Raw genomic sequence first — 26,291 nt, 5'->3', positions numbered from 1 at the left:
ACATTAGTTTAAGCTGGGGAACAGAAAAACAAACATATTTTAGTATAATAAAATAAGACAGAACACACTACTGAGTGTTAAATTTTACTTAATCAGCTTTCCTCTTCCGCATTTGGTCAAATGTGAAACCATCGCACATGGACACAAAGCTCACTTTCCAAGAAACCTAAAGTGCCTTCAAGCTCACATGGTCAAGCTATGCCGGACTACTTGGTGCAGTAACACATGTGTAGATACTCCACACCTGTAGCTTTCTCGTCATGGCTACAGAAAGTTGTCCACAAGCACAGCCAGCATTGCTCAGGAGCGACGGCGATCAAAACAGCCTTTGAAACTGTAGGTACCATGTGGAACGTGATTTTAGGAGCAGGCAAGTGGCCATTATAACCAACCGACTTATGATATATATGGCACTAAGTCAGTTACATTTAAGGATTTCGCTGTGCACTTTGCGGGAGGAATCATGTGAAAAATCGTGTGAAAAAAGCATGCAAGAAATTAAATGTTTTTTTCCACAGACAGCCATTTCACAAGCAGCGCTTATTAGGAAGCTTTCTCTATTGGCTTATTTTATGAATGCGTATTCTAGAACTAAGACAAGATGCATATAGGAGACTGCAAATGACTTTTATTATAATTATGCAAAGCAAGGGAACCCTTTACTCAGGCAGACCAGCCACAATTTCTTTCTAGGTTTCCTGGAGCTGTGGGTAGTAGTCCTTGTAGTCGTAATGCCTAAATGGCACTTGGTAGCTGATCAATCCTAGCACCAATGAACAGAAAAAAGAAGAAAGTTTATATTCAAAATGTCATACTTTAACATACAAGGGTGTACACAAAAATAACAAAATTATTCCCAGACCATTTGCTGTTCTGTAAAGGCAATCAATAGAGTAAGGCCACATGCATCAGTTACGCATGCTATATGTTATAGCTAAACAAAGAGAGCGCGACTTTTTCGGGCACATTTGATCTAAGCATGCAGAAATTCATTTTCACGTAAGCGAGCCTACCCTCTGAGACAATCTATACATGCTGACAAGTCCATCATAAAAAGAATGCTTTTTGCCTGCTACACCGTACAAGTTCTTTTATACAATTCAAAGGCAGTGACATGTCAGCTCAAAGCAAACCAAGACACTTTAAGTAACAATGAACAGTGATGTACAAATCTGAAGAGAAATTCAGCATCGAATCAAAATTTAATTTCACTGGGAAGGCTTAAATGGGATTTCAAAAGGGACAGAATTATGGTGGAGGTAAGGAAGTAAATATTATCAAATTGTTTCCTGAGGAACTGAGTAGTTTCATTGACACTCACAGGGTCAGAAAATGACGCTCATCAATTTACTGCAATGTTAAAGCTGAAATTTCTATTATAACGAATCACTTTAATATTATGGAACTTCTGCAAAGGAATAAATCCAGAAACGGAGCAAGTAACAAGCCAAGGAAAGAAAATACAAGTTTGTTACCCACTGTGCTCAATGATCAGAAATTGCCAAGTATTAAAAGTGCATATTTGTGGCTATAGTGTTTGGTAAACTGTCGTGGGAGCCCTTCCACTTATAATAGCTACTGCTGTATGTAAGAAAAAGCATCAATGCAGATTGTGGTGTTGCACTTAAAAGACTTTAACGTAACATACAAGGGATAATAAGAAAGCCTTTGCCCCTATTTCTTTTAGCCAAATTACAACTGTAAATGCGAAGTCAACATATCCATTCCCGGCAGTGGACCTTTCTTGGACCAACCCAGCCTTACATGTCGGTAGCTTTGCGGCATGGCGCTGCTGTCAGTTGTTGAAAATGGCAGTTATGCTTCACACGTCCACGGCGTACGAGCAATGAAGTGTGATTCATTTTCTATGGAGCAAGGGACGAACGCCCATCAAAATCCACAGGGAAATGCAGCACACGTATGGGGAAAAGTGTGTCGCTTTGAGAAGTGTGAGGTGGTGTTAGTTTGCAAAAGGCCATGAGGACTTGCATGACAATGAGCGTTCCGGGAAGCGCCTGCGTCACTGACTAACGACAGGAGCACCTCAAATTTATCGATGCGATGGGACAAGTGTGTGAACGGGTGTGGGGAATATGTGGAAAAACAGCATAACGTACTCTATGTAGAACAGTGCATATATTTGTAATTAGGTTTGACGACTGGTATACTGTGCACAATACAAGAGCTAATCATTGTTGGCTTGTCTGAGCCTTCTGTTCTGCTTTCACAGAATCTTTTTAAGAAGTTTTCTGCAACTGAAGCTTGCACTGGCATTGCGTAGCCCGATTCAGTCAAGTGCCCCGAATGCTGCCAGACGTTATCTGTCGGAGCGCTGTGGTATTCAGCTCCTTCTCGGTGTGCGCGTTCTTTCGTGCTGTTGCATTTAGAAATGGGAGAGAGGCTTGCAAAGCTTTACTAAATGGTCTGATTCGCAATAATTTATTTCAAACTGTTATATCATACTTGTCATTACTTGAATACCGGTATCAGTAGCCATACACAACTTGCCGCGGTAGACCACTTGCTATGGCATTTCGCTGTGGAGCTAAGGTCGCAGGTTCAATTCAGGCTGCGGTGGTTGAATTTCGATAGGGTGAAATGCCAGAAAGCTTGTGTACTTATATTTAGGCACACGTTAAAGAACACCAGGTGGTCAAAATTAATACGGAGTCCCCCACTACAGCGTGCCTCATAATCAGGTTGTGGTGGCTTTGGCATGTGAAACCTCAGCATTAATTCTTCATTTTTTAGTTGCCATATACAACTGATGTGTGTGAATTAAGTAAATGAAGTTAATTATGAAAACTGTTCACTGCTAAGTCAACTAGTATTTTTTGCAGTATTCTCAATGGTCCACCTTGAAGTCTTTTTTTCTTCTTTTTTTATTATTTTACCTTAGCCATAGCACAAATTATGTAACTGTGCATTACGCCACAGATTTCATGGTTTTATTCAGCATATGAGTGTACAATATCGTTCGGTGGCTCAATTTCCTTTTATTTACGAGTTATGCAGTCATCTTTTTCTAATCATAAACAACAGACAGGCATCATTTAGTTGCCACAATTTGTGACACGATGGAAGGCTTCTTGGAAATTTTAAGATGGCATTACCAAGTCTTTTATATCACTTTTCTGACTTACTACAAACCCATGAACCCATAGTGAAATATTTAGCGCGCACAATTGACAAGGACACAGTGAAGGGGGACACACGAGCGCTTGTCAATTGTGCGTGCTAAATATTTTACTATGAATTCGTACCAACTCGCCCAACTATCAGTTCTGCTCCATGAACCCAGCTGCTTTTTAAAGTAATTTACCACTCTCTGCTGACTCAGTATTTCTTTTTTAGAAGTAAGAAAAAAAAAGAGGAGAAAGAAGGGCCAGTAAATTATATGTCACCTTATACCTTAGTGTCCCATTTGTACTGTTTACCTATAACAATACTTGTTACAGGGTTCTTGTGCTGCAATGCTGCCAATGAACACACCCAATGGATACGGACATGCAAGTGACTCATGTCTGCACACAGTATGCTTAGTAGGACATTCACGGTACTAATCGCCGTGAACGAACTGTAGTTTTTTTTTTCACTCATTAAAGAAGGTTAATATTAGGCTAGGCCATAAAATAACTTTTTTTTTCATCTTACTGCTGCACTGCAGCATCTAGGCACTGAGCCATGGGTATGTGCTCTACTGAAGTGAACACTGTATTCTTGTGAGGGCTTTGAAACATCAATAAAATATTCTGACAAAAAAAAATTGTTGCAGTTTCACTTTCTAAATCCTCTACACTGCACAGCTACATAGTTATTTTATGACGAGCATTTCACAGCACCCTATTTAGCCTACACCATAAAAGTAATAAATGTAAAAAAGTAAGACACTTTTAGCACTCACTGCCATTGCTCCTACTACTCATCAAAAATTCTCATGGCGATGGCTAGAGATAAGACTGAACACTGGAGAAAAGGGTGTTGTCTTTCTACTTGTCTGCTTTCCACCACCACATCCCTTTTGTTTAGAGAAAAATTAGCTCATTATTAGGGACACCAGCCTAGTTAAGTCCGCTACAGGACCAATTAATGCTGTGTGTGAGCTGAACACACTTCACACCTGCATATTCTCTCACTACGTTACCTCTTCTAAGCGTTACTGACCTTCCCACCTCAACGTCTTTAACTATTTCCTTATCACGGGTGACTCATGAGTGCCATGTTCAATTTCAAGGCTTGTGGCATCGTTACAGACTTATTGTGCCATATAGAACATAGTCTAAGAACAGAAATCGCGTGGATGTTGTTAGCGTTTATCTAAACTTGCAGTACCATTTTCTTGCTCATCTTCTTTTTGTGTAATTAGCCGAGATAAATTAACTTTTTAAATATAGCTTGAAACATTCAGGCGTCAATAGGAAAGTTGTGGAGCTCCACAAATATTGCCCAACCCAGGCACTTCCAACGAGACAGACTTAGCGTGGCCGTTTTTATTTGGGAAAAATGAAAGCCCGCGGAGTTTAAAAAATACCACGCGACAGTGCACTCCGTGCGCCCAAATGTGCCACGGTTACAGTGCTCTCAACCGTGCTTTGTAAAAAACATTGCTCGCTTCACGCCTTTCGTGCTGCTCATGACAGAGCTTTACGTCGTGCTTGGTTCCGAGATGCCAGTTGGTTTGGGCGGCAGTTGAAATACAGCGCGGCTCCCGTTTCTGCAGCGATAATTGCACTCTCAGGCTAGCAGAACGCACGCAAAGGAAACATGACAAGCTCATGAGTTCGAATTTGGGAGCAAGACCCCAACAAGCAAACACGCATTATAATAAGCTTGATAACGTCGTGTGAATTACACTGGTTGTCACAAAAGGAAGAATTGTAAACAGACATGGAAGGTTGCTTTTTAGTTTCCTGTCCATTCCTTGTCGGCAGAGAATTTGTAATTTCATATTACTTACGTGCCTTTTCCATGTCGTACAAGAGTTTCATACAGATGGCTCTTTTCATGGATAATGGTTGTAGAGATTTATTCCCTGCGATGTCTGTCTAAAGAATGTGTTCAAACAAGTCGCCCTCTGCCATAATGCAGTATTGGCACCTTTTCAGCACGTCTGATGTAGCTTTTTCGATGACGCAGAACGGTATCTTGCTGCGGGCCTCAGCAATCTCTGCCTTTAGTGCTTCTGGTGTAGTTGTAGGTTTGCGGTATGCTTGGTCTTTCATATGTCCCCACAAGAAGAAGTCAAGAGGTGTCAAGTCCGGTGACCTTGCAGGCCATACCACTGGTCCATGCCGCTCGACCCACTGGCGTTTGAAAGCTTTCTCAAGCCAGGCTCGGGCAAGGCTGCTGCTGTGAGCCCGTCGTCCTGATATACCAAGTTCACTTTAAAAACGCAAGAGGAAGCTCACAGCGAAAAATCTTCGACTGGGCCTTCCAAGATGTCGTTCAAGTACCACTGAGCAGTGAGCATGTGGTCAAAAAATATGGGGCCAATTATTCTTCCACCAAAGATGCTGCACCACACACTGAATGACCATTGGTACTGGTGTCCGGTCTGCGCCAACCAATGCGGGTTCGTATTGCTCCAGTAATGCGCATTATGGATGTTGACTTGAGAATTTCTGGAGAAGGTTGCGTCATCTGTCCAGAGCACTCTGTCAACAAAATCCGGTATTTCATCACTGTTCACAAGGATCCAATTTAAGAAATCAAGCCACCATTGAAGGTCTCTTTCTAGCAGCTTTTAATGCAGTTAGAGGTGATATGGATGCATTTCAGCCTTCCTAAGAACTCTTGACACTGAAGACTTTGAAATGCCGACCTCACCACTCACATTACGCACGCTGGAATGAGGGTTCACAGTCATGAAAGCCAAAATGTCTCCTTCAGCCTCTTCGCTGATGGTCCCCTATCTGTGTCGCGTCTTACTGAAGCTACCTGTTACTTTCAGTGTCAAGTAACTCCTCATAATTGTGTTCGCGCGTGGTCTTCCCCCACATTGCCAATTTCGGTATACCTTGGCAGCTTTCCTATTGTCGCCCCGTACTGCTCCCAAGACTAAGACCATGTTCGCTTTCTGCTCGCTTGAGTACGGCAAGCTTTAGGCACTGCAAACAAATTCTTCAAAACGGTTGCGCGACATGACAGTAATAGACAGTTGAGCTCACATACATCTAGCCGCTGGCACAGCTTGGAAGAAAAGCGGCGTTGTAACAAATGATGCTTTCTCTCGCACAGGTTCCAGATGTATGATGCATGTTTTGTGTGTATTTTTTCTGTTCTACATCAATTTGAACACTGGAAAAAAAAATTGCTCTTCTCATCATATCGGAATAAACGGCTGATGACGGCGCATTCTTCGGCGATAGGCGCGAGCGGCTGCTGACAAAGCGCTTTTCCGAAGCACCGTCGCCAGCCACTGCCGGTAATGTCAGAGCTGAGCAAGGGATGAAGCCCTTTCTTGTCAGTGAAGGGAAGGCGAGACGCTGGTGATGTTTTTACAAATCACTCATGAGAGCACTGTAATCGCAGTGCATTCAGGCGCACAGAACGCGCTGTCACGTGGTATTTCTTTTACTCCGCAGGCTTTCGTTTTTCCCAAATAAAAACGTTCACGCCAAGTCTATCTCGTTAGAAGCACCTGGGTTGGGCAACATTTGTGAAGCTCCACAACTTTCTTATTGACTCCTTAACATTTCAAGCTATATTTTAAAAGTTAATTAATTTATCTCGGCTAATTACTCAAACAAAGATGAACAAAAAAATGGTACCGTAAGTTTAGATAAATGCTAACAACATCCATGAATCCTTTGTTTTGCCCTAAACAAAGTATTCATGTATTTGCACCAACTAGCCCGCCAACGCATTGTCCTGAGCTAACAACATCCACGTGATTTCTGCTCTGAAGAACGCATAGGTTTTTTTAAAAATCTTGGTTGAAGTTAGCTAGGCCATCCTGTATATACAAAGGTTATACGTACACTGAACACAAGTAGTACCAGCAAATGGGTTTATATAAATAACCCCTGTGTGTTGACCAACAAAGTAGTGCCAGTAAGTGCACATCTGTCTTGTGTTAAAAAAAAAAAAAAAAACCCTACCCAAAACCTAAACACATATAATGCAGGCCCACATGTTTCTCTAAAGACTACCGACCTCTTGATGAAATAGCACATTATATTTAACAAATCCTTTGAGCTAGTTTTCCTGGATTTAGCCATTTGGTATGCGCCACTAGTATGTGTCACTATAATGCAAGACGTATAGATGTGTCATGCTCCTCTGTGCAAACACCTGTCATCGCCATTCTTCCCTAGACAAGCACCGTACATCGATCTGGTCCTCGTGACATTGCTGCAAAGACATCTGAAACTGCGCATGCACTTCATTTTGTGCTTGCATTTCAGCATAGCTTGTGAGCAGTGTAGTGCATAAAAATTGCACAAGAATAAAGATGTGACTTTTGTTGTGGATAAACCCTACACAACATTACACATTGCACACAATTTAGTAAACACAATTGTATGCATTAACTGCTTCACTAAAACTTTGCTGTACATATATTTCATCACGTACAGTGGATCTGCATATTTTTTCTTAAATACAGCATATCTACTGAACCTTGTTCAGTTCATTATCCGAAGTTTTGATAGCAAATCCAATTATAACAAACTCCTGATAAAGCAAATACATTTTGTAGGGTTAAGGTGTTTGTTGGATTTGAGCTCAACTGTATTTCTCCCTTTTATTTTTTATGTTATCAGAATAACAATGTAAATATTACATATTACACCCTAACATGCATTTTGTAAAATTTCTATATTTGAAAAGTAAATTTCTTTAGCTTTCCGCTGATTCGTAACACATTATTGCAATCCTGAAGGTGTATTCAATAAAAAAATTCTGACTAGAGCTTTCAAGAAAGGATCATTTCTTCCATAGTAAGAAAAGATCTAACGTAAAATATTGTAAACTCTTGTTTGACTACTTGCTACCTGAAGGTTATGCCTATGCTTATATAGTAGTGAAAGAGCTTTCGAGGCACACACATTGTGACAAGCAATAAAGTCTGCACCATTGTAAGATCTGGTGAGCCTCAAAGGCCGAGGCACATGCAGGTCGTCTTTGAGCATTTGAGAGCTCATTAGCATGCACAATACAGAGCCTGCATGTCACAACTGAGCCCATTAAGAATATAAAGAAAATTAGCAGCTCTTACATAATTATGGCTTGTATTTATTCTTCAATGCTTGGCAGCTCAATCACTCATACAATCTTGTGGTAGTAAGATTGTATAGTCACACTTGTCTAGGCATTTCCTCCAAAATATTGCACTAACAAGTCTCGCTAGTCCAGAGGTTTCCCTTCATCTATAGTCGGATACAACTTAAGTCCGCAGTGAAGCCCAGCCCACACCCTCATAACCGCTAGCCACTGTTCGTCCGTGAGGCTGCAAATAGTTTGTACATCAAATTTTCCCTGTTTGGCTAAATAAGGCAGTAACCACAAAAATAAAATTATAAGCGCATAATTTTATACGTCTTCACTCGTCTTTTATAGTGGAACAGTGAAAGTCCAATTCTTTATTGAACTGAAATAAAATGTTTGCTTTGCTACAACTATTTACTGCCAAATTTCACTTCAGTTGGCATTGAAGTTTCATGAGTAAAATGGACTCGGTAGCGAAATGAACTGTACCATGGACTTTTGATGAGTGAAATGCTCAGACTCCATACACTTTGCACATGTCTGTTGCACACCTCATCGCTTCCACCGATGAAAAGACTCTTCAAGAATGGCAGACGCTCCGGAGGTATCAAGTACGACGCCATTTTGAATATATCGCATTACGATGACTTCATTTGCTTCTGTGATTGGCTAGCGGAGTAACACAACCCCGCGCAAGCCGTGTGCCAGGGTTGCAAACTGTTGTTTTTTTAAGATGTATCCTACTATAGTGAGTGCCACAAAAGTGTAGCAGTTGTTTTCATAATTTCTGTGGGAATGCTGCGCTATTAAATGACACCAGCTTTCAAGGAAATTTATTTTTTGAGTGCATAGTTGGTTGAAACCAAGCAGAAGTTCAGCTCCGCCGGGTTTTAGAAATGGTGGCATGGAGTGAGGCAGCTATAGTGACTGCCTTTTTTAATGCTGAAATTGTGGTGTCTTGGCATGTTTCCTCGCATCAAGTAAACAATTAGACCTGGAAAGCTCTAGTGAGTTCTATTCGTAGCTTCAACTTAGTACCAACAACTGCGAAAAAGATTTATAGCTTCTGGTGGCTTCTCTAGCATGGACACAGCTCGACAAAAATGCCTTACCACCAGCTTCTGTATGATTTCCGTTCCTCGCTATGCCAGCAATAATGCATCACACAGAGGACAACAATAGCATGCTTGATTTTTGTTACAAGAAATATTGCACTTCACACAGACTGCTTTTATGGCCTAGCCTATCTGCAACTTAAGAACATGAAAAAATAACTAAGAGTAAGGAAAACATAAAATAACAAATGCACTGCCGATATTGCATAAATGAAAGCTGTTCACAATGATTCAGCCATTAAAAAATTCAGAAAATGTTGGTTGCTTTCTGATAAAAAAAAAATGAAACAGAAAGGTTAAGCCTGTTAAGCAATATGGTTACCACAGCAATAAACTTTCATTCGGATACTGTGCTATAACAAGGTTTTGCACATGGTGGCAAATGGAAGAGGACTCGTGAAAATGACTCACCTAAATCTTTGGCTTTTAAGATGGCCAGATCAAGCTGGAACTGTTTCTCTCTGCACAAACCTGCAGGAAAACAGCGATTTTAATAGGACACAATGTCCGTGATAAATAATAAGCACAGATAAAAAGATAGTGTATACATTACCCATAAAAACCACATGGCACTGACAGAATAAGTGCCATGACAAGCTTTGTCATTCTTTATGAGATGTACAGCATACAGTTTACACAAACAGCATGACCAAATTATCATACAATAAACACAACCCACGTGCTCTTCTGCAAAGACAAAAGTAACTGCACCTTGTTAGTTGCTGTCTTGCAAAGCACGGGTAACTTTTCTGTTTTGGTTATTTGCTGAAAAGTAAGTATACTGTACCAACTTCAAAGATCATTGAAGAGTTAATGTTTAAACAAATGACATGTAGATTACATTTGAAAATGCAAACTTATGCTGCACACAGCACACTATTTTTTGTGCAGCTCCATTGTTTATTTACAAACAACTTTTGAGAAATTAAAAAAAAAAAAAGTAGCACCACTTTACACGTGATGTCAGTGCTACAGAAAAACCTTGTGCGATGCAAATCTTCTTAGGTTACACAAAATATCTATATCTAAAATTCATATCCAAATTCTTTGATTAAACCATATGCATATTGTTTGTTTGTTTTTTAAGACAATGTCTTTCTTAGCGAGTTGCCACCACTTTTCTATATCGGGTATGTTTCTAGTCTTCGTGGGCTGATATGTGCTGGCAATCAGTGGCCAGGCCCATTTGGGCCTGGCCACTGATTGCCATGATCTTTTATATATACAGTAGAACCTCGTTCATACGTTAAAAAAAAAAAAAAAAGCGGGGAAAACGTACAATCCGAAGTAACTAAAAAAAACTTCATAGACTCAACTATTGTTGACATCTACGTAATGCGACGTGTCGCGCGGATCGTTGCGGCACGAGACGCCGACGCGCGTCGAGCTGGTGGTGCTCCGGCGGCCCGAGATGCGTTTTGTTAATTTCCTATTGCGTGGTGTTTTAAGAGGGCGACGGGAAACCGAAACGAAATCTAGCTGGTGGGCGACGCCGGATGCCGCCGAAGTGAAACGTGATGTCCACATCGCGCAGCCTGCAGCAGGGAACGGCGGCGCGTTCAGATTATCGCCTACTAAAAGCGTGCAGTATGCTACCAATGGCACTATGCACCACGCGCTGTAAAACAGATAGGCAAAGATGCTTATCGCAATAGGTTTCGCGGCGGTAGCTCTGAATGCGGCGTGAGACGACCCGGGCGGAGATTCGCTAATACCCGAATAAGAAGCTGTGCGCGCCATCGTTTACACGCAGCTTATACTACTCTCTACCAAGCACACCTTTTCTTCTTAATATGGGGTCTAATGGCCATACCAAGCGTGCCTTTTCTTTTTAATATGGGGTCTAGCGGCCAGAAAACGTATACGACCGCAGTCTGCAACATGGAACGGCGGCGCGTTTTGGTTGTCGCCTATTAAGAGCGCGCGCTACACTACCGACGACACTACGCGCGGTGAAACAGATAGGCGAAGATGCTTATCGCAATAGGACTGGCGGCGATAGCTGTGAATGCCGCGTTACCCCGGAGAATATTTGCTGGTACTGAAATGAAAAACTGAGTGTGCGCCGGCGTTTTCACGTGAGACGGGCAGGCGAGTATAGCGGTGAACCTGCCGCGGTCGGCAGATACACTGTTCTCGACCGTGCCCGCCCCGCGCATTTTCTTGTTTACACGGAATCTAGCGGCCGGAAAACGTATCATACGATCGCAGTTTGGCGACGTACTGAACGTTGGTGCCATAATATCGTGCTTTCCAGGAACGTATGAACCGGTAAAAAATAAGCGTAATTCTATTGGGTCCTTTTTTTTTTTGTGTTCTCGATTGCGAACGTTGGCGCCTGGAAAACGTACGTATAACGGGAACATATGAACGAGGTTCTACTGCATATATTATATATACTTTTAATATAAATAAATCAAATTGCCTGATGGCCAGATACGAACAGAAGACTTCTAGCATAGAAGTCCCCCACTATGGTGTGCCTCATAATCAGATGGCGGTTTTGGCACGTAATACCCGAAAAATATTTTAAAATGATTAACACAGCATCAAATGTGAAAATGTGGGCCAATTCCGAAGTGCAGTAAGAAAATTGTAGTCTGACGCTCCTCCCCCTCACAAGGGGAGTGACACGATAGAGTGTCAAGCGCCAGTGATTCCGCCCCATTCTCATCCCAAATTTGCTCGGGAAGATCGACTTCAACTGGAGCTTCAATTGCCTTCCAACTTTTTTTCTCTTTTAAGGTTGCCAACTGCATACAGCCTCCTTACTATCTACTGTCTATTCTCTCTCCTATCGATGCTCCTGAACACGGCATCAAATGTGAAAATGTGGGCCAATTCCGACGTGCAGTAAAAAAATTGTGGTCTGACGCTCCTCCCCCTCACATGGGGAGTGACACGATAGTGTGTCAAGCGCTAGTGATTCCGCCCCATTCTCATCCCAAATTTGCTTGGGAAGATCGACTTCAACTGGAGCTTCAATTGCCTTCCAACTTTTTTCTCTTTTAAGGCTGCCAACTGCATACAGCCTCATTAATATCTACTGTCTATTCTCTCTCCTATCCACGCTTCCTGTATTATACTTCTATTCACCCTACCCCCTCTATTGACTGCCATTCAGATGTCAGTCATAATGTTAGACAGCTACAGCGTGGTAAGCAGGAATTTCCCTTGTGTTCCTCCTTTTCACCATTAGTACAGCAAAACAACCAATTACTACTGCTACTACTGCTACTACTATTACTAATAATAATTAGTAAGCAGCAAATGTTTATAATTTGGGAAAAAATATTTCTGGTTTGATACTATCACACACAGCAACCACAGCCACGAACTTGGAAGCAACAGAAAAGATGTATGCAAATACCTATAAATGGCACAGACAGCCTCACCCTGCATCGCCATTTCACCACTTTGTACAGTACATTTCACTGTGCAAGGTACACTAAAGGCAGACACAAAGTCAAGCTAAAGTAATAGGATAATGCTTGAAAACATCTAAGGCATCAATATTACCAAGAACAAAGCTTGAGTAGGTGAGTGAGAAAATTAGGAAAGTGTAAGACACGCTTTCCTAATTTACAAGGACCTTCCAACAATGGCCCAATGAAGTCACACTGCCTCGTTATAATTTTGCCGCTATCCATCTGCCCATGTTAACACTTTCAAATTCCCAGAATTTTGAAGGTTTTCCTTGACTATGAAAATTCCCTGGCAGTCTATGACACTACAGGGTGCATGTTAGAGAAGGGATATGGTGGTTTCTAGCTTGCCAAGCTACTACGCCAGCCCATAATTTTCAATAACTGCTACCAGTAAGCGTAGATCAGGCGGGATGGACTACTAGATTTGAATGAATTGTGCTGATATTTCAACCATATGGCCAAGCTCACACTAACAAAACCAGCATAAGACACCATTATTTTGTGGATTGCATAGGTTCAGTTGAAATCTTTACTTTATTCTGGTCACTGTAGGTATACTAATTTCCCTGATTCAAGCGAGCTAGGGTGAAAATTTTCTCAATTTTTTTTCCATTTTCCTGAGTTTTCCTGAACTGACAAATTCTCTAAGAATTCCAGGTTTTCCCTGATGATAGACACCTTGTTAAGTTTATTATTAGCCAATCATTGATAATAAAAATATGACTACATAGCATTTTAAAATGGAAGAAAGTGCTAGTTGTCTGCTATTGGATTCTCAAAAAGAACTAATTAAACGGTACCCTTGACGATACTGTGGATGGTCAAAAAGTTTAATTTTTGCTTAACCACACAGCATCCGTGCTCTCATGTTTCGGTAGTTTCATTACCACGTAAGACTGCACTGATTCTTTTGTCTTGCAAAGCTCATGCTGACTGCAAGCCGCAGGAAACATTGCGTTCATGCGACATTATGAGCATAAATTGCTGAAATGGTGTCCAGCATCAGAAGCCAAAGCATCCTTACAGGGGGCATTAACAGGGCCAATGGTGATAAGCCTTCTAAAATGATTAGTAGGCAATGTTCACGATAGGCACATGTTTTGTTTTGGTCTCATGACTGCACCTGTTTTGTCTCGGTTACCAGCCATCCCTTCACATCACACAAAAAAGTTATAGTGACAGCTATGGGGCTCCATTTAACTCACAAATGGTGGTGGTGAAGTATTCTTTGTCACACTGGCTCACTAGTGAAAGGATTATTGAAATTGCGGCAGAGGAATGCAGAAACTTCAGTCGTGATTTTCTCTGTAACTAAGTTTTTTCTTACTGCAAAACAAAAACCCCAAAGTTTTTTGGATAGGTACTTTAACAATCTGTGTTGCCTTAATATTTGCCTTTAGTGTCCGCAACACGCACATACTGTTTTGCCATTATCACTTAGACATGGCTTAAAAGCCCACAGACTAAAATTCTAATGCATAACTGTATATTATATTGGCCACTTGAAGATGAAGAAATGTTCCATTTATATAAGACTTATTACTGGTTAGGTGTTCCCTTTAACAGTGGAACATACTGTACCTTAGGTACAAGGTGAAGTCCACTTACAAATTATTGAGTGAAGTCTTAGCTTAGCCTTCTTCCACCTGTCAGATAGGTAGTGGTAGAGCCCAATGCACTGAACAAAAATGTTCTGTTTGGAGCACAGTACCGATTGCAGTGCAAGCTGCACATTTAGGCTTGAATTGACTTACCTGGGGCTCTACATTAAGCATGATTTCACTAGTTGCTAGACAAGGTGTCTCTGCACACAACTACATAATTCCTGCTACACTTACTATTTGTTCTCTCACACTCACCTGTTTTTTGTGGTTGCAGTGTTTCTCCTGTGTATGGTGAAATGAACTGAGTTAGTAATTTAGTGTTCTGCAAGAGACCAGAGATAAATATTCATGATCACAGAATGCAATAATTGTCTCTAGAACAGATAGTCTGGCTTTACTAATCATTGAATGACATCACTATTACGTAAATTATTTTATCTCACGAATCCTCTCTCGCAAACATTTTTTCAAAACCTTCAAGCACAAGTGAAGTTAGACCTAGTTATCAGACAAATGGGCGACTTGCTTTCTCTTTTCATTTCCACTAGCGTGCTGGAAGCTACACAAGGGAGACGGAAAAGGGGCGCAAAGGGGCAATGCCCTGCTGGGCCCGCCCAAAAGGCTGAATGTCTTGGTGGCAAGATGGCTCATGGCAACAACCTCTGGCCCCGCCGCGGTATCTACACTACGCTTTTTTATGACAGAGGCCACACGCAGCAGACCCAGCAACACGTAACTGTCACGTGTAGACCGACAGTGCAAAGATGAAATGGTTTTTCTGTTGTTTTGAGATTGCAGATATATATATATATATATATATATATATATATATATATATATATATATATATATATATATATATATATATATATATATAGGTTTTTTTATTATGTTTATATATTATGTTTTTTTATTATGTTCAAAAAGTGTTTCAGGGCCCCTTTAACTACATTTTGTTAGCACCCAAGTTAACATGGAGGTTTTGTTAATATGACTCTAAACAGGTTTTAGTGCTTTGTACTTCTTGCCCTTCAAGTGTCTCGGCAAGGATGACTCCAATGCCCTCTCTTTGCTAACATCAGCTTTGGAACTGCTACCATTGGTCACCGGAACCTCCATGATAACATACCAATGCGTAACCAAAGCTGACACATCCTGACATCATGAGGGCCTGCAGAGGCTAGGCTGTGTGGGTGGTAATAGCATAATAAGCACTAAATGAGGATGTTCTCAGTGCTCTTACAGGTGTATGGTGGATGCAACAGCACAAAGAAAACTTTTACACTCCAAACATTTATCATTCACATGGATGTGCACCTTTGACTGCACATGGTCCAAGCCTGCTAAAGACCGCTTAGGGTTTCGCACATGATGCTGCTACATTCTGCCACAAGCCTCTTATGTCAAATGTCCAAGAACTGAGTTATTTGTACAAATAAAACTAATGCTTTTGATAAAATTATCTGCAAAGGGCCAACAAAAAGACTTCGACTTACAGACATGGCAGAAATGTTGTACACAACAGTTTATCTACTTTTATGGGTGCATTTCAACTAATTTTCTACCGAGACTTTCTAAAATGACAGTGTAGATATTACACTAGCTTACTCAAGGTGAAGCTCATATACTGCTTCTAAACTTCATGAAGTCTAGCCTGCCAGATCTTTACACAAATAATTAGTACTTCAATCAAGATATATGTTACTAGGATGCAACCACTAAACCAAGCTAAGCGCAGATGCATCCTATGTCAAAAAAACAAACAAAAGAAAACAAGAAAACTTGTACAGCCTTTTTACCAAGGGCAGCATTAACAAATTTATAGACTGAAGCTTATGCACTCAAATACTTCTCTCACATGGGGGAAAAAAAGAAAGAAAGAACACACGTTTTAAAGAGACACTAAACAGAAAAATAAGTTGAGGTGTACGTTAGTAAATTACACATTTACAATACTAAAGAAGCCACTCTTACTATGAGAAAAGGTTTGGCAAGCCAGAAAATATGAAAAAAATGAAGACAGGTAGTGACGTCACCTTGAAGTTCTCACAACAGCTTGCTGTAATGTCCTGTAATTACAGCACCTGCTTGGAGCCCCTTAATTTTCTACCAGTAAAGGTTGGCTACATTCATGCTAAAGGAGCGACAGACTCAACTTTACAAGTTTCAAGAAAGTTTACTGTGCCACTATGCTCTAAAGATAAGAAAACATTTTGAAATCCATGATGTCACACAGACATATTAGCGTTAGGGTTTTGGTGAAAAAAGATGTATGTTTGGCCCATCATTTTCTTTTCTACTACTAAACCTGCTAGCGTAAAATTAATGAAAACAGAGTTTTGAAGGAATACATTGTAAGTCTAAACTGATTTACGTATTTTTTTTGTCCCTTAAGCTCAGAAATAATAACTGTTTCAAATGCAACAAACCTAACAAAATTTTTGGTTCAGTGACTCACAGTGTGGTGAATGACAAGGTACTCATCTCTGCATAGAGGGCAGGGGCTGCCCGTGGCAATCAAGCCCGCCTTCTGAAAAGTGAAGTACGCCAGTAAACAGATAAAACACACACGCCGACACTAGCATTGTTAACATACACTTACATTTTATGCCCCCACATTTATTATTTCACTCACTCGTAATACCCCACGAAAATGGCCTGTTAACCCAAGAGCACCCTGTATAATTTTGAAATTACAGCACTATTCTTATGTCTAAATATTTAAAGAAAAACTTTCCTTAGTACATAATTTGGTGCAAAGGGTCTTGCAAAGATGATCATGTAGTTTTTTGTTGGCTGTATGATGTCTTTGATGCCACCTGAGAAACTCTCCTTACATAATACATCATACCTGTGGAACTTATAACTGCACTTACCATACCGAGTTGTATCCTCTACTCATTCCATACTTTTCTCTTTCCTCCTGCAGCAATTCATTTATACCAAAGGCACACCACCAGATATAATTATGCTTCAAGAAACTAATTGCACACCCATGCTGCGAGGGTACAAGTGCCAAGAGAGCGGACGAACCGCAACCCTCGTTAGCAACAAAATTATAGCCATAGCCCATGACGAGATTGAGGATACACAGATTGAACATGTAATAACAGAGGTTATACCTAAGAAGAAAAGGAAAGCCAGGAGCACCCTCATTATACAGCCCCCCAAGGCAGAAGAAAGCAGATTTCATTAAGCTCTTCGCCGGGGCGAGCAAGCTGGCCGGGCAGAACACCCTAATTATCTTGCATTAAGAATGAATTCTGGGGTTTTACGCGCCAAAACCACGATTGGATTATGAGGCACCCCATAGTGGGGGACTACGGATTATTTTTACCACCTGGGGATATTTAATGTGCCCCCAATACACGGAAGAATATTTTGAAATCCATGACATCACACTGATGTACCGTCGCTAGGGTTTAGGTGTGAAATTGAATAAATTAAGTTTTGACCTTCATTTTCTCTATTAATAATCAATTTCTTATCATGAAATTAACGAAAATAAAGTTTTCATGGAATACTTTACCAAAGTCTAAACTGAATTACTGTTTCTCTTTAGTGTCCCTCTACTTGTTGGTGCCAAGATGAATGCGAAAGCATTGCGCATCATTGTAAATTATGGTTGATAAACGTTCTATATATTCAGCTGGTTGCAAAATAAAACCAGATGAAGGTTTCCCACACTACTCACAATGCATGTACGCCGTGTTTTTGGTGGTGGAAATTGGCCTTTGAAATTTCTTCGGTACATGGTCCACACTGGGTCATCACCATAGGTGTCCTTGTAGGCTGCGAACAGAAGTTCGTGACAAGTTGGTATGCCTCAAAACAAGCTATACATAATCTCTTGCATGAGTGAACCAATCATACAAAAAGACTACAGTCCCACCTTAAATCAAAGGCACACTGATTTAATTTTTTATGTAGGTTGTAGAGGATGTGGCTACAGCACTCTCCTGCCACATTCCAGAGCTAATTCGTGTAGAAAATGCCAAAAGAGAGGGCATACACGATGACGTGACTGTCACTAGTATGAAGTGCATCAAAATTCACTGCAATTATGTTTTTCTGTATTCTCAAATAAAACACTACGTCAACATTCATATGTGTTTTGCTTTAAAAAAAAATGGCAAAATAAACAGTCTCAATAAAGGGCCAAGTATAACATAAGGATTCAGTTTGCTTGATTCTGTTCCTTTCTTATCCAACATTTACTGCCAGCTGATCTCAGTGATTTGTGGGTGGGGTGCCACTCTGATCATTCATGAAGCACAATAAGAAAAATCATTTGAAAGAGAATCCTCACGCTATTCCAGCCCAGTCCTCTGACATAGTATGCTGACTAGCAGCTCCCTGCAGGAATGGAGTGGCCTTGGGGCATGCTCCTAGGTGCATATACCATAATACTAGCCCCACCGGGAGGTGAATTAGAAACCATGTTACAAGAGTTACAAGAACCTGGACAGTGCAGGACCTCAAAGCAGAAGAACATGCAAGGTAGTCTGCACTTGTACACACTGGAGTAACAGATGCAGGCCACATGTGTACATTTGAGAGAATGTTTTAGTGCTTTAATAAGAAGTGCAGACATGCCACAGTTCCTACTTAAATATGGGAGTCCCAAAGCAAATCATGGGCTACGAGACATGCAGTAGCTGGAGATTCCATATTAACTTGACCGCCTGGGTTTCTGTAATGCGCAACCAAAGTCTTGGTACATGAGTGTATTTGCTTTCTGCCACGATCGAAATGTGGACGCCATGGCATCCTGCACAGTTTCCTCATACGAGTGATAGAGGCTCTTTAAGAAAATTTTCACTGTAACACAAATGTATTTCATAGCACATTGTGGGATGGCTATATGAAGATTTCTGTTAAATGGACATGACTTAGAAATTGTTTCTCCATACCTTACCCATTTTCCTGTACCTCAGCACAGACCATGGAGTCATACTTTCTTAAATAAAATATATATTGTGAGTGCAACATATGCCTGACTTTCAACTTCATCATCTCCACATATCAGCTTCATCTGTATATATCATCACCAGCAGCAAAGCTTGATTCTCGTGGTAGTAGCACGAGCTCAGCTGGAATAAAGCAGTTCCTTACAATATTCATTCATTCATTTATTCAAAAATAAAGGTTATGTCCAGACCTGCTGTATCTATATGTAAATACAACCACATGTAATTACAAGTTTAAGAGCAAAAATACAAAAAAGGAAAATAAAAAAGACATAAAACTTACAATGCAACTATCTTGTGATACACTTCACATGACACACATCTGCCTTAGATCTGCTGATGCACCGCTCAGTGGAAGAACAGATATATTCAGCCTCTAGTTAATCTCATCATTTAAGAGTTATTTTTACCTAAAACATATGCATCTATGAAATATGGAAAGCAGCGCCATATTTGTCAGTGTAACACATGAAACCCATAAAACGGAGCTTCATTAACCTTTTTGCTACATTCTTGCAATCACTCAAACGTGCCTGTCTGCTTGATGTAACATTTAAAATAAGACAATACAATGTTGTAAACCGCCCCTATAGACCATGCAACAAACTTATATCAGTATTTCTTTCGGAAGTGTGGATTTGTCTTTCTGCAAAAAAAATTAGCCAACATATTTGGATGTAAAAAGACAATCTCTATGTTTCCTCAGTGCCCTATTTTCTATAAGGTGCAGATGTAGGGAATTAATGCTGTGTTCTTCTGTCATTTTTTCTTGCATTCACATGGACACGGTGATTTGTCATGCAACTGCCTGCCTCTTAAGTATAATCCACCAGAAGATGCAGAATCCGAATTGCCACAGGTGATTAAAAAAAGATCTGTTTGAAAAGGGAAGTGTATTCCCCTTCGTAGGGCAAGAACTGTGCGTTTCAAGTGCATGTAGTTGAGTAATGAAATGTCAGTAATAACATGTCAAAATGCTATCCTTCACGCCACAGCTAAAGCAGGCTGCGTAACCACAACACTCCCGCCTACATAGAAATACGATTCATTGCATTGCACAACACACATATATAAAATTTTTTTCTTCTATCTCTTTTGCCTGGTGAAAAATTTTTTGAAGGCTTTATAACACAAGTTATTTAGAGGTAAGGGTATCAGTTATTCTGATAAAAACACTATGCTAGCTACACAAATAGTTAGCAATTTGACAAAGACAATTTCTATTACTATGTGTGCACTAGATCTAGTCCTGAAGTGTTAGCCAGCACCACTTAGGGTCTTGGTGGGCACATGTGGAGCATCCTTTTTTACCAGATAGTGTCATGTAACATGCGAACTTAAAGGGGTTTTGCAATGCGCCAGGGAAAGCTTGTTGAGCAGCACCGATGACATCACCTCGATGTGGTGATTTTGTGTACTTCGTAGACAGGATGTCACATGTTAGAGTGCTGCTATGATGATTGGTTAAAAATGTAATGTGCGAGTGACGTTCACACGATACTGAGAGTATGCAAAAAAAATCTACGGCACTACCATTTTACAATCATTTTAAGTATTGCAGAGCCAGAGTAATGATGCATCACTTGCTGAGCACTTTGGTGTGCCAACAGCTACCTGCCTCATGGACGCTGTTGTAACCAGAAAAGCGACGCCATGACCTCTGAGATTTGACCGCGCACGTGAGTGATCGTGGAGGCCATGCGAACGCCAGCAACAGGTTGAGCAGGCTTGGAAACCGTGGTATGGCTACTTCAGCTAAAGCCCTCCTGCTATTCAGTGGCACCATATGATGCCATGGGAAAGTGAGTTGTACTCCTTAAAGCCGTAAATGTTTGAATGGAGGGCAGCTTTCATTTTGCTTGTATTCTGAGTTTTCTCCGACCAATAACCTAGGTTTGTTCGGGTCAATTTTCATAATTCCTTTTACTCTCTGTTCTACGACATGCTGAGAATAGATATACAGCAAATATGGGGACCTGAAAATGGCATTGCAGGGCCGCTTTAAGAGCAAGCATGTGCGAAATAAACCCACGAAAGCTATCTAATGACATCACAGCTGCCAGATTCGAGACACTCGCTATGAATGAACAAGAAGGGAAACAGATGGGCTCGATTTTTGTTGATCACTACCATATAAAATCAACAGGCAATGAAGTCAAGGAAAGCATAGTGGTAATTAGCTGTGGTTGAAGCTGAAATATAGAAAACAATAAGGAAAAGGCAGAATGAAAGTAGACGAAAAGGTAACTTGTTGCCAGTGGGAGCCAAACCTAAAACCTCCGCATTACGCATGCACTGCACTATCTATGATACATATATATATATATATACATATACGTATATATATATATATATATATATATGAATGACGCTATGTGCACTTTGGAGTACGCCCCTGCTGGAAATGGCTGAGTGCACGACAATGCAGCATCATCTAGGGAATGGCAATTCTTGCACTGGTGAAACTCTTTTTAGCACATGTTATCACATAGATTAAGGTTGGTGCAAGGTTAGGTAAGCCTAGGTTAAAAATAAGTTGGGGATAATTGGGTCAGAACAAAATATAACTGAAGCTCCGCGATTGGGTGCATGAATTATAGAAGTCTAAGCCAGACTCGGTATAGCTGGCTAATGTAGGTTTCGATAGGCAAGCTACTGTACTGCTGAAATAACAAGCCTTACAAGGGATGTCGCAGCATCACCGTGCGGCACCTGGGCATCGTGCACCCAGCCATTTCCAGCAGGGGCACACTCTGTAGCGTGCATAGCATCATCCTACACACACACACACACACTACACCATGTGTCCCACGTAACTTGTGACAAAATTAAAAAATATACATATGCCACATAGGTGGACAGAACCAAGGTAATGTTGTTTGCAGTAATTGGAGCAAGTCAGACCATTTTTTGTATTTTGTCTAATTACATTTATGTTATTATTAATTAATCTACTTCTCAAATATTATACACAGAGCAAATGTGCTAATGAGAAAATTGTAGACCATCTTGAAATATTTCAGATCCAGCTTTTTGTTGCTTAATAAGTGCTACATGTTTTTTTTCAAGCCTGAAAGAAAGCCCGCGATACGCGTAAAAGTGCCAGGTGACTGAAGTTCTGTGGAAAACAGGTATTTCCCAAGATTTGAGCAAATACTGAGAGGCCGGATTAAAAAGAGTATTAAGCCTTTTTTTTTTCTTTTTTAGCGCTACAAACATCATTTACACTCTGACAAAACACATTTGGAGTGGAAGTGTATTAAGGCACCTTTATCAGTGGCATATATTCCAATGTTATCGTTTAAGCAGCGCGTTTCTGCCATGATAGCTTCAGGCAGATCTTCGCTAAGTGCTCTACCAGAAATGAACAAAACATGGACAGACCTTTGCTTTCTAGGTACTGGATGCTTATTTCCGGAGGGTGAAGCGTCACTTTCTTTACGTTCAGCTTGTCGTCACCGTCAGCATTTTCAGTATCAGCTCCGGCCTCTTCATTTTGCAAATCGTCTTTACAAGGACGGCAAACTGACGTCGACAACTCTCTGCAGCTCTGCCAAAAGAATTACACCACATGAAATGTCATAATCATCACATCGCAACTACGAGACTCATTTACTATTACTGCTTTTTTTTTTTTTTTAAGTGCAAGTTTACGGTTACTGCACCTAGTACCTTTCATTTACTCGGTGCGAAAACATCTCACGAAAGCAAACAAATTAAATATTAAAGCGGTACAAGATGAACAGATGCTTAGCGCGGTTCTGCAAATTCGCTTAATAGCATCTAGTTACAAAGGCCCTGTAAGTATCACGAAATCGTCGATTCTGGGATGCTCACTACTGTACACATGCAGAAGTGTTTATCGATCACATATAAGTGCTCACCTGAGATGAACGTAAGAAACCAGCAAAAATAGGTTTTTTGGATATGGAACGCTCGAAACCTAACGATTTCTTTTGAAATGATTCTAAATGTTTAACTGGAGAACTCAACGCAACGCGCAAATTCCTCGCCCAACTCGCCTGCCGCACGAGCGCAGCCATTTTAGCAAGCGGATTTGTCTTAAGTCATTGCTTGGCTTCGTCTCAAATCATTTGCATTGTCGCTTGGCGTCGTCAGTAGCCGTTCAATTAAATATTAACCAACTCTAAAATATTTATGTCTAACTTATCAACATGTATCTATCCGAAGCTAAATAAAACAAATTTTATTTGCAAATAAATTACTAACGTTTTGATTTAGAGAGGAACGAAGATTGGATCGTACTGACTACCATGGCTGTGAGCTCGCATAGGCAACGGTGATCACGTGCCACATTCCATTCTTGCGATCGCTGAGGTAGGTGACGGGCGCTTGTTCTGCGTCTTTCCGAGAATGTGCTGTTCTGTACGCCCTTGCGTTTGAAGCTGTGACCTTTGATGGTAAATTCGACGTTTCTTATGTTCCCGTACATGTTTTGTTTTGCAGAGTGACTGGCCGTTGCCTGAAAGACTGAGGACTTCGAAAATTGACCCAGGAAGAGCTCGCGGGATTACCACGAAAAGAAAAAAATACTGTTCCTTTGAACGACTTGGACACCCCAGCTCTTCTGAACTAAACACGGTCTTTTTCCTGTTCGCGGGTTGTATAAAGGCAACGCCAGCATTAAACAGATCGCGTATTCATAAATATACCATAAAAATATAAAAGGTACGCATCGTTTTATTCTCTCTATATGCCGTAGGAAAAGATACAATATTGTTTTAGTACGCAATTAAACTTACTGGTGGCATGCGATTTAACGCGTGAAAAAGTAATGAAATACCGCGCTTAGCCCGCGTGGTGTTGCAGCTTTCGAGCTGAGAGCCCGTGGTGCTGAGTGAAGTAATTAAATGAGTAAGATAAAGGGGCAATGCATGTACGCTGGACAAAATAGCAGCGTTAGAAAGCGTTCAGTCGAGTTCGTGATAAAAGCGTATGGAACGCTGAGTCACCCCAATACCAAGATGGCTGCCCATAAGACTGCCTCCCTCCTATGCATGCTCCTATGCCTTGCGTCCAAGATGGCGCGCTCGTGCACACCATGGCTGCGTAACGGGCCGCATCTTGCTTTCATAGCGTCTAAGTATACAGGCTAGTTGGCTGGTGTGCTTAGAAACCAGTCGTGAAATGCGTATGGAAGTTTCAAGTATGCGGTTTTGCCACGCTGCGAAGGGTTAGTTAACCCTGCGTGCTAACGTGTCGCTTCCGGCTCTCTTGCAGTATGCGGACTATGTTGCAGAACACCAGCTGATAGACGAGTATTCGCGTTTCCTGAGCGAAATCTGCGATGGTGAGTGATTTACTACGCTTCTGTTTTCGGCTTCTGGCGCGGCGTCGGCGAGGCTCGTGATAGTTCGAAGCGGAAGTTTTTTTTTTTTTTTTTTTTTTTTGTTATCCGTATGGCGTGCGTTATTTCGAACTTCGTGTATACGACGGCAGGCTTTATGCGTGTACTGTGCGCGTCCTGCACCATCGATTACTACTTAACATCATTTGACCACCACCTATTTTGTCTGTCGCATCTTGACACGCCCAATTAAGAGGTTCAGATTTCTCATCTAAATATACGGGTACGTAAAGGAAATAAAACACGTCCTTTTTTTTTTTTTCCTGAATACTTGTCACAGAAGCAGACACTGATGTTGTGTAAATTTAGATTGATTTTATGGTGTAGTCCTTACTGCACTCACTGACATACCTAGGATGTGGTGAACTTATAGGTAGCTTCTGTTTAGGGGCTCTCGTTCAGAATTACTTGGGCCATCAGATTTTAGTGTCCGTATAAAGGTGCGATGATCTTTTCCTAAATGTGTATTTGCATTATCGACCTGTTAACATTAAGGACAATGCTTGGCATCAGGGTTTGCCATATTAATTTATCCATGTTTATTATTCTTGAAAGCTTGAAAGGCTGGAACTAGTGCTGCAGCTTATGCTTTTAGTTAGCTTGCATCCCTCAGTTTGAGTTTGTTCTGGCCATTAATGTGGGTCTGAAATTGTTGTTGGCATTGTACACTTTACACACCTAGTCCTACAATCATGGGCTTTGAAATGGCTTTAACAGGCAGGACGTACCACTTGGCCATGCGTTTTCACGTAATGTGAGCACTGCATTGAAGAATTGAATTTTTCCTGCAGGGTTGCTTTGCAGTCTGCTGCTGCTTGACACAATTTTGTTCCTGCTGCTTTTGTTAGCTGCTGCCACCTTAACAATATGTAACCTGTCAGTGGTGTACTATCTTACGGCTACTTCTTAAGGAAACCTTAAGTTGGATGCTGAAAGAGCAGTACGTGATGAACGCTACATAAATTAGTTGCCGTGCACATGTTATTTGGTAGCTTCACTCACAAATTATCGTCAAGCACCTTCATATCAAATTTCTGAGGATCTCAAAAATCCTTTGTTATACAGGTCACAGCGTTGTAAAGGTCGTGCACCCTACCACTCACAATAAAGCGCGCTAAGCACATTCAACAAAGGAAAGCCTCTATATGACATGAATTAATGGAATCTGTCACTAATTTTCTTGTGCACACTGTCTGACAGAATCTGTGATTGCAAGCAACCTTATTGTACTAAGGTTTGCAGCATGCTCCACAAAAAAAAATAGAAAAACTTTGCTGAGTAAACCTGTATAGTTCGTCAAAAATTGCTATGCCTTCCTTGCTATCAAAATTAATGGTTCACTTACAGGATTTTCATCACTGTCGCCTTCGGTGACGTCCAAGACATAATCAGACGTTAGCTACAATTACATTATCACATAGTTATGCAACTGTGATACCTTCATCAGCTGTCATGCCCGTTACAAAAAGTACGTACAAGCTGAATGATTCCTGGAGCAGTGCAGGACTACTAATATGGGCACGTTGTCAGCGCAGCTTTTTGTGCTGGTGCAGAATGCACCTTGGTGACGTCTTTGGAAGGCGTTTGCGGCAGTGCTA

General features: G+C 40.9%; 3 protein-coding genes across 5 annotated transcripts in view; 2 read left to right on the top strand and 1 right to left on the bottom strand.

Annotated features, from left to right (window-relative positions):
* Positions 1 to 3,586, top strand: part of LOC142582501 (uncharacterized) — a 148,446-nt gene extending 144,860 nt beyond the window's left edge. For 2 of the 3 annotated variants that reach the window (XM_075692305.1, XM_075692315.1), the window contains exon 17: positions 3,459 to 3,586. The gene's annotated coding sequence lies outside the window, so the exon portion shown is untranslated. The remainder of the gene's footprint in view (positions 1 to 3,458) is intronic. The other variant, XR_012828451.1, reaches the window with a different exon arrangement.
* On the bottom strand, positions 611 to 23,392 carry mRpS18B (mitochondrial ribosomal protein S18B). The gene is made up of 7 exons (XM_075692348.1): positions 23,210 to 23,392; positions 22,710 to 22,875; positions 18,050 to 18,147; positions 16,814 to 16,885; positions 14,611 to 14,677; positions 9,735 to 9,794; positions 611 to 763 (listed from the first exon to the last, which is right to left on the bottom strand). The coding sequence occupies exons 1-7, from the start codon at positions 23,366 to 23,368 to the stop codon at positions 690 to 692; spliced, it is 696 nt and encodes a 231-aa protein (XP_075548463.1). The 5' UTR covers positions 23,369 to 23,392; the 3' UTR covers positions 611 to 689.
* A 294-nt stretch (positions 23,393 to 23,686) lies between these two features.
* Positions 23,687 to 26,291, top strand: part of LOC142582493 (serine/threonine-protein phosphatase 1 regulatory subunit 10-like) — a 63,796-nt gene continuing 61,191 nt past the window's right edge. Inside the window, exons 1-2 of the mRNA XM_075692294.1 lie at positions 23,687 to 24,014; positions 24,567 to 24,636. Of these exons, the coding sequence (XP_075548409.1) occupies positions 24,634 to 24,636 (3 nt within the window). The 5' untranslated portion in view covers positions 23,687 to 24,014; positions 24,567 to 24,633. The remainder of the gene's footprint in view (positions 24,015 to 24,566; positions 24,637 to 26,291) is intronic.

This window comes from Dermacentor variabilis, chromosome 1 (assembly GCF_050947875.1).
Source record: "Dermacentor variabilis isolate Ectoservices chromosome 1, ASM5094787v1, whole genome shotgun sequence".
NCBI lineage: Eukaryota > Metazoa > Arthropoda > Arachnida > Ixodida > Ixodidae > Dermacentor > Dermacentor variabilis.
Note: the sequence above shows the minus strand (reverse complement) of the source record. Positions and strands in the feature narration are given on the sequence as shown.